Raw genomic sequence first — 14,004 nt, forward strand, 5'->3', positions numbered from 1 at the left:
GTGGTGCTGTGAGGATGTGTGTGGTGGTGCTGTGAGGATGTGTGTGGTGATGCTATGAGGATATGTGTGGTGGTGCTGTGAGGATGTGTGTGGTGATGCTATGAGGATATGTGTGGTGGTGCTGTGAGGATGTGTGTGGTGATATTGTGAGAATAGTGTGTGGTGATGCTGTGAGGATCCATGTGAAGGTGCTGTGAGGATGCATGTGGTGGTGCTGTGAGGATGCATGTGGTGATGCTGTTAGGATGCATGTGAGGATGTGTGTGGTGGTGCTGTGAGGATGCATGTGGTGATGCTGTTAGGATGCATGTGAGGATGTGTGTGGTGGTGCTGTGAGGATGTGTAGTGTGGTGCTGTGAGGGTGGCATGTGGTGATGCTGTGAGGATAGTATGTGGTGATACTGTGAGAATAGTGTGTGGTGATGCTGTGAGGATCCATGTGAAGGTGCTGTGAGGATGGTATGTGATGATGCTGTGAGGATGTGTGTGGTGATGTTGCCTCGAGTCCTACTTTTATTCATCAATGAGTCATGTGTGACTTCTCCTTTCCCTTTCCCTTGACTACAGAGAGGTACAGAAAGCAGTCAACACTGCCCAAGGATTGTTTCAGAGATGGACAGAGCTCCTTCAGGGCCCCTCTGCAGCAACAAGGGAAGAAATCGACTGGACCACCAACGAGCTGAGGAACAATCTCCGCAGCATAGAGTGGGATCTGGAGGACCTCGATGAAACCATCAATATCCTTCTCTGTCGTCTGGGGGGCCAGGGACTTGGGAGCATGGGCAAGAGACAGACAAGGTTTATCCAGATGTCTTGAGCCATAGATGAGAGAGAGGCTGGTTTTTATAGTGATTGAGCTGGCTTTTGTTGGTCACTGCCGGGTGATCTCAGGGAGGCTAGCCCTGTTCTTCCGTCTATAGCAAACCCTCCAGATCTAGACTGTACAGGGCAGTGATCATCACTTTGGACCTTGGAGCCAGTCTGCTGGTGTCCCGTTTCTCATTCCACCATTGTAGAAGTGAAAGTAAACTTTTCCTCTCAAACAGTAAAATAGTAATACTTCTGATATCTATGAGGGATTTTTCTTCACATACCAAACGGTTCTCCAGCAGACACCAGCTGAGTGTCCTATGGTTTTGAGACTATGTAACTGGAGATAGCATGGGATCCTGTAGGGCTCATAGCCCCCCATATCAGATGCCAGGTGCAAACCCCAGATTCTGACCTGTGAGTCAAACTCACTTCCTGTTTGTTTAATTTTTTTCAAGAGCAGCTTATAGAGTTCAGGGAAATGCATTGCTTAATTGGCCGTGTATTATAAAGTGTGTATTATGTGTTTATAAAAAGATAAAGAGAGGGGGATATGTCCTGTGGAGGTGTAGTCTGGTATGGGGGTAGGGAGTACCTTGATGGGCCCATGCTGAGGCATCCCTTCCCCCTGAGGGACCAGCCACATGATGGTATAGTACAGAATAGAGTTTATTCAGGGCATGGGGGGGGGCATTAAGAGGATAGTAGAGGCAGAGAAAGGGAGGGAGAGAGGGAGGGAGGGGAGGGGAGGGAGGAGGGAGGAGGGAAGGAGGAACAGGGAGGGAGGGAGGAACAGAGAGAGAGAGAGAGAGAAGAGGAGTAGAGGCCAGCCGTGAGCATGTGGAGAGATGGGGGAAGAGAAAGCAAGAGAATAAGAGAGAAACAAGAGAGCAAGGAGGGGGCAAACAGCCCCTTTTAAAGTGAGTCAGGCGTACCTGGCTGTTGCCAGGTAACTGTGGGATGGAGCTTAGACAGAATGCTAACACTATGTGTGGAAGAGATGCCCAGGGGAAGGTAGGCAAAAGAGCATTGTGTGGCTTCCAGGAATGCCACTCTCATGTGTTGCTCCACAGGAACCCTGTCCACCTCAGGATTATGAAAGTTTCATCACAGAAACATTATTGATTAGGTCATTACTTACTGGTGATTAGCTCAACCTTTAGTCCCCTTCTCAATACAGGGGTATTGGTGGCTGGAAGTTTCTATCACCAGTCATAGAGTTGGTTTGTTTGGTGTTCAGAGGAATTGTGTAGGACTCACTAGTTATCTAAGTAGCATATAGAATCTGGAGACTCCAAGGGCCTTAGGAGCTCTGTGCCAGAGATGGAATTGAAATATATATTTGATACAGTGTCACAGCAGTGACTCTGGCTTTGGCCACACCAGTAAGCTTCTCTGTGCTTTAGTTTCCTCTTCAAAAGAACGCTAGGATAAAGAGTGCCCAACTTAGGAATGCCAGGAGAGTTACATGTATGGAGAGCTTAAAATGGGCCTGCCCAGAGTAATTGACTATAAAGGCTTAGCAGTTAGGCTGGGATGCTATTTGGTAATATAGCCCTTGATCCTAGCATGCGAGGACCAGGTTTTGGGTCCTGTAGAAACACAGGCATGAGTGCATGCACCACACTAGCAGCCATTGCTGTGTAGTATATATAGTATATATATATATAGTGTATATAGGCCAGTGGTACAGCCTTTAGTTAGAGCTCAAAAGAAAATCTCTTCAAAGACTTCTCCACTTAAGAAGTGATTTTAAAATGCCACTGTCAATTGAAAAGCTGCCTGTACCATGAAACCATGTTTGTTGAAAACACATCCATTAGGCTAACTTATGCAGTTGATACTGGGGGAAAGCCCACAGCTCTGACGATGGACTGGAGATCTGTTGATGCTGACTTGTGCAGCTTTCTGTTTTCAGGTGGAAAGTCTCTGTAACCAAAACTTTAGTTAGATGATATGCTGGTTCAGTGTCTGAATTCTGGTTTGGTTTTTCTATGAAATAATGCATCAAGGAAACCAACCTCTACAAGGTTCACTTACTGGGCAGCATGGGCATAGGCAGTGTTGACATGTAGTGTTAACTTCTGAGCTAGAGACCACGGTACTTTTTCCTCATCATTATGATACTTCTACTGTTATAGATGGTGCCTTTTAAGTTACATAAAATCTGAGGGGAGAGGTAATTTCAAGAGGATCTTGTTTCCTTTGAGACAGATCAGGGCATGTCAGTTGTGAGGCAGGAGAGGGCAGTGGGGACAAACAAGAGCGAAGTATAATGGCACATTTGTATGGAGAGTCAGAGAGAAACTATTGCTTTATATGCTAACCAAGCTTTCAAAAGACTACAAATAAAATTGAAAAACCACAAGAAAGAAAGAGGGGGGAGGAGGAAGGAAGGAAGGAAGGAAGGAAGGAAGGAAGGAAGGAAGGAAGAAAAGGAAAGGAAAGGAAAGGAAGAACAGAAGAAAAGAAAATTGTTAGGCCCAGGCATGGTGGTGTCCACCTAGTACTCGGATGGATGAGACAGGAGAATCACGAGTTAAGTGCCAACCTGGGCTTTAGGGCTATGCAGTGAAGTCTAGGCAAGTCTTGATTGCATAGTGTGTCCTTGTCTCAAAGAAGTCATAAGACAAAGAACAAAAGCTTTGGTCTTCATCATTCATTTCGCAATTGTTTCTTGAGTGTTCTGTCTACTGGACATTTTCTTGGTTTTTAAGATTAGGTCAAAAGAAACTATAGCTACCCCTCATGGAATTAGGGCTGAGAACAGACCATAATAATAATAATAATAATAATAATGAAGATAATGTACAGTTTATGAGAGAGAACACAAGGATTTTGAGCCAGGGCTAGGGCTAAAGAGATCAAAGGCACCTTCTCTGAAGGCTTGATCTCTTTAGGTTGAGGAAGAGGGTTACCACATTGGTATAAGGAAGCGTTTTGATGACAAATTAAAAAGTTTGCAAAAGCTGTTTGTGGTGACTCTAAGATTCTAGCACTTGGGAGGCTGAGGCAGGTTATACTACAAGTTGAAAGCCATGCTACATAGAGAGTTCCGGGACACTATAGGGTCCCTGCATCAGGAGTTCCAAAAGGATAGACACACATGCTCGCAAACACCAGGAAGATCTTAGCTGACCTGTGGTCAGTTAGCTATGAATTTATGGTGAGCCCCATAGCTCTTTTCTACCAATCTCACCCTCTCCCATGCTTTCAGCCCAGCTACATTCCCAGCCTGAGACACAGGTTAATCTGGAACTCAAGATCCTCCCTCCTCCCATGTGCTGGGATTACAGGTGCTCCATTACGCCAGCCAGGTCATCTCTGTCTTGGGGCAAAGGGATCTTCTCGTAGCTGTGGTTCGAGAGGAAGTTTAGGGATGTTCTGTGAAGATGAGTGTCTTCAGGGGGGTTGGGTTATTTCATTCCTTGTGTTTCAGTGCCCTGTGGCTTATCAGGCACTGTTGTTTTGCCTTAATTTGTTGGCTACGCATAGTTGAAGCAAATCCTAGAAAATTCAACCTGGATGCAACTGAATTGAGCATAAGAAAAGCCTTCATCACAAGTACTCGGCAAATTGTCAGGGTAAGGAGCATGCCTTGCTGTGTTGTCTGTGCAAGAGATAGACACACTGGTCAGAAACCTCCTTCAGTCACAGCCCAACAGGCTGACTCTGAAACAACATTTCGGCATGAACTCAATGCTAATGTGTCCTATTCTGTGATTGGGGGATCTACTTTGAATTTTTGGGTTGTTAGAATGAGAACGAGATAATAAACAGCCGGCTGGAAGATTACTCTAACAGCCTGATCTACTTGCCTATGTGTCTAACTTCCTTAAAATATAGATTTAAAAACAACAACAACAACAAACTCTTAATGTGCACTCTTTCTGGACAAAAGCAAAGCCTCTTGTAGGAGCCATTTGGTTTCCTGATTGACTGGTAATCGTGTGCATTGTTAGAGTGCTCTTTCTGGGTTTGGCTGGTGGCCGTCCCTACCATCTGAGTTGCTTCTGGAACTCCCATTGCACTATTACAACTGCCATACAAGGGCTTGACAGCCTCCCAGGAGTTACCCAGAGCAGGCAAGCCAAGGGTGGCATGTAAAAACAAGCCAGTGAGTGGACACATTTTTAGTACAAAATTATTAAGAATACTACCCACTAGTAAAGGATAAAAGAGAAAATATAGTTTAGGTAAAAATCTTGTGTCATTCAGATATATTTTATACTTTGAAAGTATATGGCTAAGCCATTTGATTAGCATAACTAGATGTAAGAGAAGCAGCTGCCATTAACATATGTACTCGAAAGTAGCTTCCTTGAAGAAAGAGACTTGGGATCAGACCAGTGCTGACATATGGCAGGAACCTTGCTTAGTGTTTGCCAAAGACTTTCACCATGTGATTTCCTCTCGAAATGATCTCAAATGGTAGATTATCATTGAACTTTATTCTTGTCTTTTGTTTCACTCAGTAGTTGGCCTCTCTCTGTACTTATAACTAAATTGTTTATATATAAGCTCACATGTAATAGAGCAGAAACCTTTTTGACTTCAGGTGCCCCTGGAGACAATGAGTGCTTGAATTCAACATTCTGATTTTCTGGGCAGTTGTAAAAATTGCTAGGTGACATCTTTTGTGTGTACGCTCTCACTCTATAGCCCACACTGGCCTCAGACTCATGGGGATCCACTTCTCTCAGCCTCCCAAGCTCTAGCTCTGCAGGTGTGAACCACCACATCTGGCTGTCTGAGCCATAGTCTTTAATCAATGCATTTATTCTTTCAGTAAGGTGGTCCTTGTGAGTTTTGAGAATTGGATTTCAAAGATCTCTGTATGTTGAAAGTTAAATTATGACTGGAAGTAGATCCTGAAGTTTCTTTTTTCTTTTTCCTTTGTTTTTTTATAGATAGGGTCCTTCTGTGTGTCTCTGGCTATCCTAGAACGCTCTCTAGACCAAGCTGGCCTCAAAATCATAGAGATCCACCTGCCTCTGCCTCCTGGCTGCTGGGATTAAAGTTGTGAGCCACCACTGCCCGGCTGAAGTTCATTTATTAATATTTGAAAATCTCTTTAAAGTACATTTTAGGATTATTTTAAATCCTAACAGGACACCAGAAGCTTACTGTCCGTACAGAGCAGGAGACCTAAACCCCACTCAGCTGTGCTCACAACTGACTCCTTGGTGGACTTACTAGCTTTGTTGTTTAACTTTATTCCCCGCCCCCACCTTTGGGAAACTGTTAGTATTTGCCACAGATGCCACAGATGGAGTAATTGAACCCGGATTTTTGCTGACTTGGTTTTAATAACTTGAATTGAAAGTCTTACAGGGAGGCAGCTCTCGTGGAGGCAGGAGGCTGTGGAGCACTGAGCCTCGAGTCGAGCCCTGTGCTGCCCAGACTAGCAAACAATACAGTTAGGATGGCTAAAGGTAACCCCAAGAAACCAAAGGGCAAGATGCCTTCTTCGTGCAGACATGCAGGGAAGAACATAAGAAGAAAAATCCAGAGGTTCCCATCAATTTTGCAGAGTTTTCCAAGAAGTGCTCTGAGAGGTGGAAGACCATGTCTAGCAAAGAGAAATCGAAGTTTGATGAAATGGCAAAGGCAGATAACGTACACTATGATTGGGAGATGAAAGATTATAGACCAGCTAAAGGAGGCAAGAAGAAAGACCCAAATGCCCCCAAAAGACCTCCATCTGGATTTTTCTTACTCTGCTCTGAATTCCATCCCAAGAGCAAATCCACAAACCCTGGCATCTCCATTGGAGATGTGGCAAAAAAGCTGGGTGAGATGTGGAAGAACTTCAGTGACAGTGAAAAGCAGCCTTTACGTTACCAAGGCAGCAAAGCTGAAAGAGAAGGATGAGAAGGCTGTCGATGACTGTCAGTCTAAAGGGAAGTTTGAGGGGACCAAGGGGCCTGCTAAAGTTGCCCGGAAAAAGGTGGAAGAAGAGGAGGAGGAAGAGGAAGAAGAGGAGGAAGGAGAAGAGGAAGATGAACAAAAACTCTGTCTCCTTGTGAACACCTTAGAGTAGAAGAGCGCTGTGATTGACACATATCTTATTTGAGTTGTGTCTATTGCCCTTGTTAGGTTTAATTACAAAATTTGATCGCGATCATGTTGTAGTTTCTCAAAGTGTCAGTGGTTTACATGAAGTGGCCGTGGGTGTCCGGAGCGCCCTGAAACTGTATCAAAGTTGTACATAGCTCCAAACATTTTTAAAACCAAAAGGCACTCTCGCATCCTCCTCACTCAGTGCACTTTGCTGTTGGTGTGACAAGGCATTTGAAGACGTTTCTGGCATTTTGTTCTCAACTCGTACGGTAGTGTTAACTATAAGGCTATTGGCTAGCAATCCCGAGTTGTCAGCTGTACATATCTATAGTTTGTAAAGGGAACACAACAACCCAGACAGATTCTTGATGCTCCTTGTTTGGTGTGGAGGCTGTGAGGGGAAGATGCCTTTTTGAGGGGGCTGTAGCTCAGGGCGTGAGCTGTGAGGCTGGACCTGTTGATACTGCGGTAGACATCCTTTAGCTTCAGGTTGCCTTGTTTTTGTATATAGTGGTATAGCATTCTGCTGACATTCTTAGTTGTGGAAAGGGGGAGGGGTCAGCTGGCATGAGAAGTGTTTGGAGTTTTTTCTTTAGTTAAGTGCAGTAGGTTTTAAACTTTTTAAAGAAACTGTAGAACTCATCATTGTCAGCAAAACAAAGAACTACTGCATCAATGGAAGTTCAAAAACCCTCTGGACCTAAACGCAATTTGCAACATTCTGTTGATTTTTGTATGTTTAGAATGCTGAAATGTTTTTGAAGTTAAATAAACAGCATTACATTTAAAAAAAGAAAAAGAAAAGAAAAAAGAAAGTCTTACAGAGAGGAAGGAAAGAGCCACAGTCACCTTGATGAAAACAAGAGTTGCATGGATTGACCTTGGTGTGCTCAGCTGAAGAGATCACAGGCTCTTGGTAGAAACTGTGCAGAAGGGGCAGGGGATGGCAGATTTGGGAAATGGGACAAGGCAGATTTTACAGGAGGACGTTGAGGTCACAGGCGTAGCCAGCATTGGGCCTACAGACTTTTCGTTTAGTAGTGGCCTACTTTTTTCCCTTCAGAATGTCATATATTAGTGCTCTATTTTCATCATTTCCACCCTTCCTTCTTCCCAGTTCAACCCCTGTGTTCCTTGGATATACTGTATATATCCAGTCCTCCTGGGATTGGATAGCCCATCACAGGGCCTGTGCCTCCTCAGCAGCCAGTCAGAACCTGTAGATCTTCACCCAGGAGTGGAGCCTTTGACAAGTCCCCACCCACACTACCATGTCAGCTGGTGTTGTCATTGTGCAGGTCTTGATTAGGTACCTTATTGTTAAAATTTCATGGGTTCATTTCCCTGTCATTTACCAAAGACAGCATCTCATAGCAGCACACATCCTGGTCCTCTGGCTCTTACTTACAGTCTTTCCGCCCTTTCTTCCATGATACTCCCTGACCCTTTGGTGTAGGGTTTGTGTTGCAGATGTATTGACTGGGCCTGGGCACTCCACAGTCAGTTTCTCTCTGTATGTTGACCAGTTGTGGCTTCCCGTAATGGCCTCCATCTGCGGCAAAAGGCACTTCTTTGGTGAGAGCGAGAGTTACACTAATCAGTGAGAGTAGGGGTGAGCGTTGAGAAGCTTGGGGAGTTGTACTGATTTAGGGAAGTTATTATTCTATATTTTGTTTGTGTTTTTGTTTGTTTTTGTTTTGTTTTGAGGCAGGGTCTCATTACATAGCCCTGGCTGTCCTGAAACTCACTATATAGACCTGGCTGGCCTCCAACTCAGATCCACCTGCTTCTGCCTCCCAAGTGTTAGGATTAAAGGTGTGAGCCATCACACATGGCCTTCTACTTTATTCTTAAATGAGGATATTCTAATTTGATGGAGTCAGTTTGTCAGGCAGAGCAGTCAGTGATAACAAAACCTTTTGTCTTTTCTGTGAAGAAGAAAAATCCTTGTGTATGATTTGTATGTGAGGTACTTGTGCATGCTAGACACACACCCTGAGCTACAGCAAAGCCCTTCTCCCAGGTGACTTCCTCATTAGGATTCATTGGCCATGAATTTCTACTCTTCCCTTGTTTAAAGAGTTGCTAAGCATCTTCCATGGTTGTCCAATTTTTATTAAGTTTTCCTGGTAATTTTTATCTGAAAAAATACATTTTAGTTACTATATAAAATAGTCTCTCCCCCATCCTTTTCCTTTGGCATACTGCTGCAGATAAACCCAGGTCCTCATGCATGCAGGGTAAGCACTTTAGCACTGAGCAATACCCTGGCTCATCTGTATCCAGCTAATTCCTTTTACATGGTGGAGTCATCTATTCAACAGAGTCGTCACAGGGGATAGGTTTGTTTTGGAGATACCCCTCAAGTGACTTTGGGTTACTCCAGGCACTCAGTACATTTGATTTTGCAGCATATTCTGGAAGGTCAATGAATAGGACACCAAGAAACTGAGATGTAGGCTAAGCTCTGATCTTGATAGATTCTGTCACAAGTCAGTAAGTCTTGTTGGGCCTCCTTTGTATCAATAAAATATCCTTGTTAATATTCTCTGGTTTTAACTTTGGAAGGAAAATTGGAACTATACTGCACCCTGTACCCTACCGTCCACAGTGTTTCACCCCAAGAGCATTTGCCATCAGTTAGAGCAGAAATGACTTTGGTTAGTCGACGAGGCTAAGATAAGCAGAGGTGTACAGATGACCCTAGGATGAGGGGCCCCTGAGTGGGAAGCACTGGCATCCATAGTATCTCATTCATTCAGTTCAGAAACAGTTGACATGAAAGCAGCATAAATAGCCACGACATTTGTTGTTCTTTTAGCAGATGGATCGTGTTTTATTGGGACTAACTGCTGATCCTAAGCTTCAAGTGCTAGAAAGAGGATGAGTAATTTTGTTTTTGGCATGATAGACTGTTACAAGATGTTTAAAACTGTTTAGTAACACAGCTTAAAATTCCATATCCCAGTGTGAAGGTGATCTCCTAGGCAGTGTCTGGTGACTAACTAGCCTACATAGATAAAATGTCATCCACTGCAGGAGTGAGCATGTGTACTAAGTACATGCTGAGAGAATGTGTCCATCACACACACACACCCACAGCGCCCCCACACCCTGAACACACACACACACAGATACACACTCCCTCCCTCCCTTATCAAATAAAAACTTTAAGAATCTGAGATTAAAAAACATTTCATTCATCTATTGCATTTTTATTTAAGAAAAGAGTAGCTTTTTTACAAGAGGAGAAAAAAACCCTGTACTCAGAATAATCCGTGATTTAGCACTGTGTTGTTGTTTCCCGTAGATGCATAGCTGGAGCCTTGTTGTTAATCAAGTGCATGTTTACATGTTAAGAATACTTTGTGCTTGCTGTTTTTGAAATGTGAACAATTCTATTTGAAAGGTGAAAATGCCCCTCCAGTCTGAAATTTGCTCTCTAGAAATAATAACTTTCTGGGGCTGGAGAAATGGCTTAGTGGTTTAGAGCACTGGCTGCTCTTCCAGAGGATCGGAGCTCAGCTTTCCTGCTCCCTCCCCTCATGATGACTCACAACTGCCCGGAACTCCTGTTCGAGGAAATCTAATACCTTCTGGCTTCTACAGGCATACAGACATACACACAGGGTGCATAGACATGCATGCAGAAAAAACACCCATATATATTAAATACATACGTAAACTCATAAATAGATACATTTCTTAAAAAGAAATAATCATTTTCTGCCTGTTTTCTGGGTATTAGAACACAAACTCCTATTAAGAAATGATAGGATATCCTGTACATTTTTCTTGATGTTTACTGCAGAGTGTGCCTAGCATGCGCAATGTCTTGGGTTAAATCCTCAGACACATCAGGGAGAGAGAAGGAGAGTAAAGAAAAAGGGAGGAGAGTGTATTGTGACTTGGACCTGGTGCCTTAGCACTTTGGAGGTGAAGCAGGAGAATCATGAGTTCAAGACCAACCCGGGCTACATAGTGAAAATTGTCTCCAAACAAACAGCAACATACATGTGTGTAAATACAGGTAGATGTAGTTGACTCTGTCCAGTTGAAATACAATACGAACCACTTATGTCTAGTAGCCACATTTAAAAGAGAAACAACTGAGTTTAGTAAACTTTATTTAACTTAATATACTCAGAAATTATCATTTAAACATATGGCCAGTGTAAGAAATAGTAAACTTTTTAAACTTGTTATACTAAAAACTCTAAATTTTCAGTTCAAGTGTGAAGTTTTTATTAAAAATAACTTAGCCATCATTTAAACTTGCAATTGAAAAGTAGATTTAGAAACCCAGTTTTTTCTAAAGATATTTACCAGTAATAGAATTTATATTTTAGTTAATTAAGATGAGGTGATCAACAGCTACAACTGGTATGGCAACTTTGTTGGACAGAAGGAAATTTTGATAATTTTTTTTCAATGGCTGTATATTTATATATAATGTCTGTTTCAGTGGTCACTGTTAATCACCACAATGGTCCCGTGAAATACTATTGCAAATGGATGGAAGAAATAGAAGTTCGGCAAACTGTCCAACTTAGCCAGTTATCTAAGAAGTATTGCCAAGTCTGGAACCAGTCCAATTGGGAAAATGCCTCTAGCTGCGCTTTGATTGCTGGTGGGCTATAAGCCTTTCCATGCTATATCACTCATGTTTGGTCTGCTTTCTGAAGGAAATCTCCTGATAAGCAAGGTGTCTGTCCATAGTACTGTAGGTCTGGGTCTACTGTAAATTCTCTCCACCTTATTTGAACACAGTCCTTATTTCTACTTTTATAAATGATACTGTAGAAAATTTTTTACCCATCTGTTTTAGTTAATTTCTTTAAATAAATTGCTATTATTGGGGTCAAGGCAGTGAATATTCTTAAACTGTTTGATACAAAACAACAAAACTCATTTTCAAAGAGTTTGTTCTGTTACCATCCATGCATTATGTGGTAGTTTCTAAAACACTCTATTAGCATACAACAATATAGAAAAAGTCACCAATCCTAAGCATTTAATTTGATGAGTTTATTCATGGGATATTCCATTTGAACAGCACCTAGAAGCATGAGCCTGTCCAGGTTTACCCAGCACTTCAGGTGCCTGTTGGAGGTGTGTTCAAGCCAGTACCTACCACTACTATCCAACGGTAGACAGTGAACAGATCACACACACACACACACACACACACACACACACACACACACCACTGAAGGCTAAGGTGCCACTTGTCTGATTCCAGTATGGAAGTATAATGCTCATTGTTCTTTTAGAAAGACTGTTATAACATTGGCAAACTGGAAAGTGATTGTTCTCTCATTAGTAATGTGTATTAAATAAGTGTAGTTTTTGGATGGAATAAATGTTAAAGTACTTCAGTTGATAAGTAGGGAATTCTGCAGTCTAGGACAGCTATCTTGTTTTGAGGTTTCTAGAATTTGTATGTAGCAGAGGTTCTCAAGTTTCAGTGTTAAAATTCTTTTTCCAGAGAAACTTGTTAAAGTGTGCCATAAAGAGTGTTTGGTGTAGGTTAGGATGGGGCCTAGAGAAGCACACTTTTAGTAACCTCTTGGGTATCTGAGTCAGGTAAGTCACCCTGTGAACTCTAAAGGAGCAGAGGACTAAACCATGTCACCTGCTACACCTACTAACTGGTATTAGACACCAGTTAGTCTTTGATGAATGAATGACCCAGTGCTTTGAAAGTTGAAGCCAGGTGGTTATTCACAATTAAGTACAGTAAGAACCATAAAGCCATGGCATACCTGATCCAGCACTCACTCTTCAGGGTTCGTGATGCCTGGCTGGATATGAGGGCATACACCTTCAGTCCCAGTACCGGGAAGCAGAGGCAGTCAGAACTGGGATTTCAAGATTAGCCAGGTCTACAGACTGAGTTCCATGCCAGTCAGGGCTACAGAGTGAGACCTTGCTTTAAAACAACAAAAGTTGAGTACATTATATTTGCATCTATAAAAATAAGTCTACTTGCCAACAGAAAATTTCAAAGTATCTTGATTTTTTTCTTTTATTAGAAAAACTGTATTGCAATTATTACATAGTTTAGATCTTTCTTTAGTGTTTTCCATCATACTTAAGAATTAACCCCATTATAATAAGAATTTTAATGGCTCATATTTAGTGAAATTTTGCTTGAATAAATATATTATCTAACATAATATAGCCACTGATTTTTTTCCTATACATTATTTTTGATAATACTTTAAAAATTCACTCTGAGCCGGGCTTGGTGGCGCACGCCTTTAATCCCAGCACTCGGGAGGCAGAGGCAGGCGGATTTCTGAGTTCGAGGCCAGCCTGGTCTACAAAGTGAGTTCCAGGACAGCCAGGGCTATACAGAGAAACCCTGTCTCAAAAAAAAAAAAAAAAAAAAAAATTCACTCTGATGTTAGAAATAGTCTGTCCTGTGAATGATTGCAGCCCAGAAGAACTGAACAGGCAAGAGTTTAATGGTAACTGTACGTTAAGAAGAACAGGTTTTACATGTGTTTTAGAGGATGCTAGTCCTTGAGCACAGTCCTTTGACTTTTACCCTCCCATTGTCGTTTATTGGTTGTGTGACTTTGAGAAGGTATCAGTCGTTCTGGACCTAGGTCCCCTCATCCTGAGAACAGATGATGTCAGCTCCTACAGCTCGGGAAGTTAGGAAAGTTAGCCCTGGTTCTGACTGCCTTTCTCTTTTTGGCTAAATATAGCATCTTCATTAACCGTTTTTAAGGGAAAGCCTTTCCTATTTCTTTTCTGTTTGAAACTGAAAATAAAAGCCAAAGAATGCTGTCGTTTGCTTAAAGATAGGCAATCAATCGTGTGTTCTGCCTGTATGGGAAATACTGTGCATGCCTTCCTTACGTCACATCTCATTTCTTGTCTGTCTCATCAGGACATGAAGGATCAGATGTCAGCTTCATCTGTGCAGGCACTGGCTGAAAGGAAAAACAGACAGGTAAGAAAATACCAGACAGAGTAGAGTAGACGTGTCCGTTAAAGAAGCACCTGGCTAGATCCTTGAAGTTGGAAATTGCTGACCGTCCCTGGCTTCCGGGATGGAGAACAAGACCTGTACATACTGGTGGGGAGGGGGCTGATAGGGTAGGTATTGTGGGAGTCTTT

General features: G+C 42.5%; 1 protein-coding gene across 1 annotated transcript in view; it reads left to right on the plus strand.

Moving 5' to 3' along the window:
* Stx6 (syntaxin 6) overlaps positions 1-14,004 on the plus strand; it is a 48,222-nt gene that overhangs the window by 16,652 nt on the left and 17,566 nt on the right. Inside the window, exons 2-4 of the mRNA XM_021156063.2 lie at positions 568-737; positions 4,300-4,394; positions 13,775-13,837. Of these exons, the coding sequence (XP_021011722.1) occupies positions 568-737; positions 4,300-4,394; positions 13,775-13,837 (328 nt within the window). The remainder of the gene's footprint in view (positions 1-567; positions 738-4,299; positions 4,395-13,774; positions 13,838-14,004) is intronic.

Source organism: Mus caroli, chromosome 1 (assembly GCF_900094665.2).
Source record: "Mus caroli chromosome 1, CAROLI_EIJ_v1.1, whole genome shotgun sequence".
In the NCBI taxonomy this organism is placed as follows: Eukaryota; Metazoa; Chordata; class Mammalia; order Rodentia; family Muridae; genus Mus; species Mus caroli.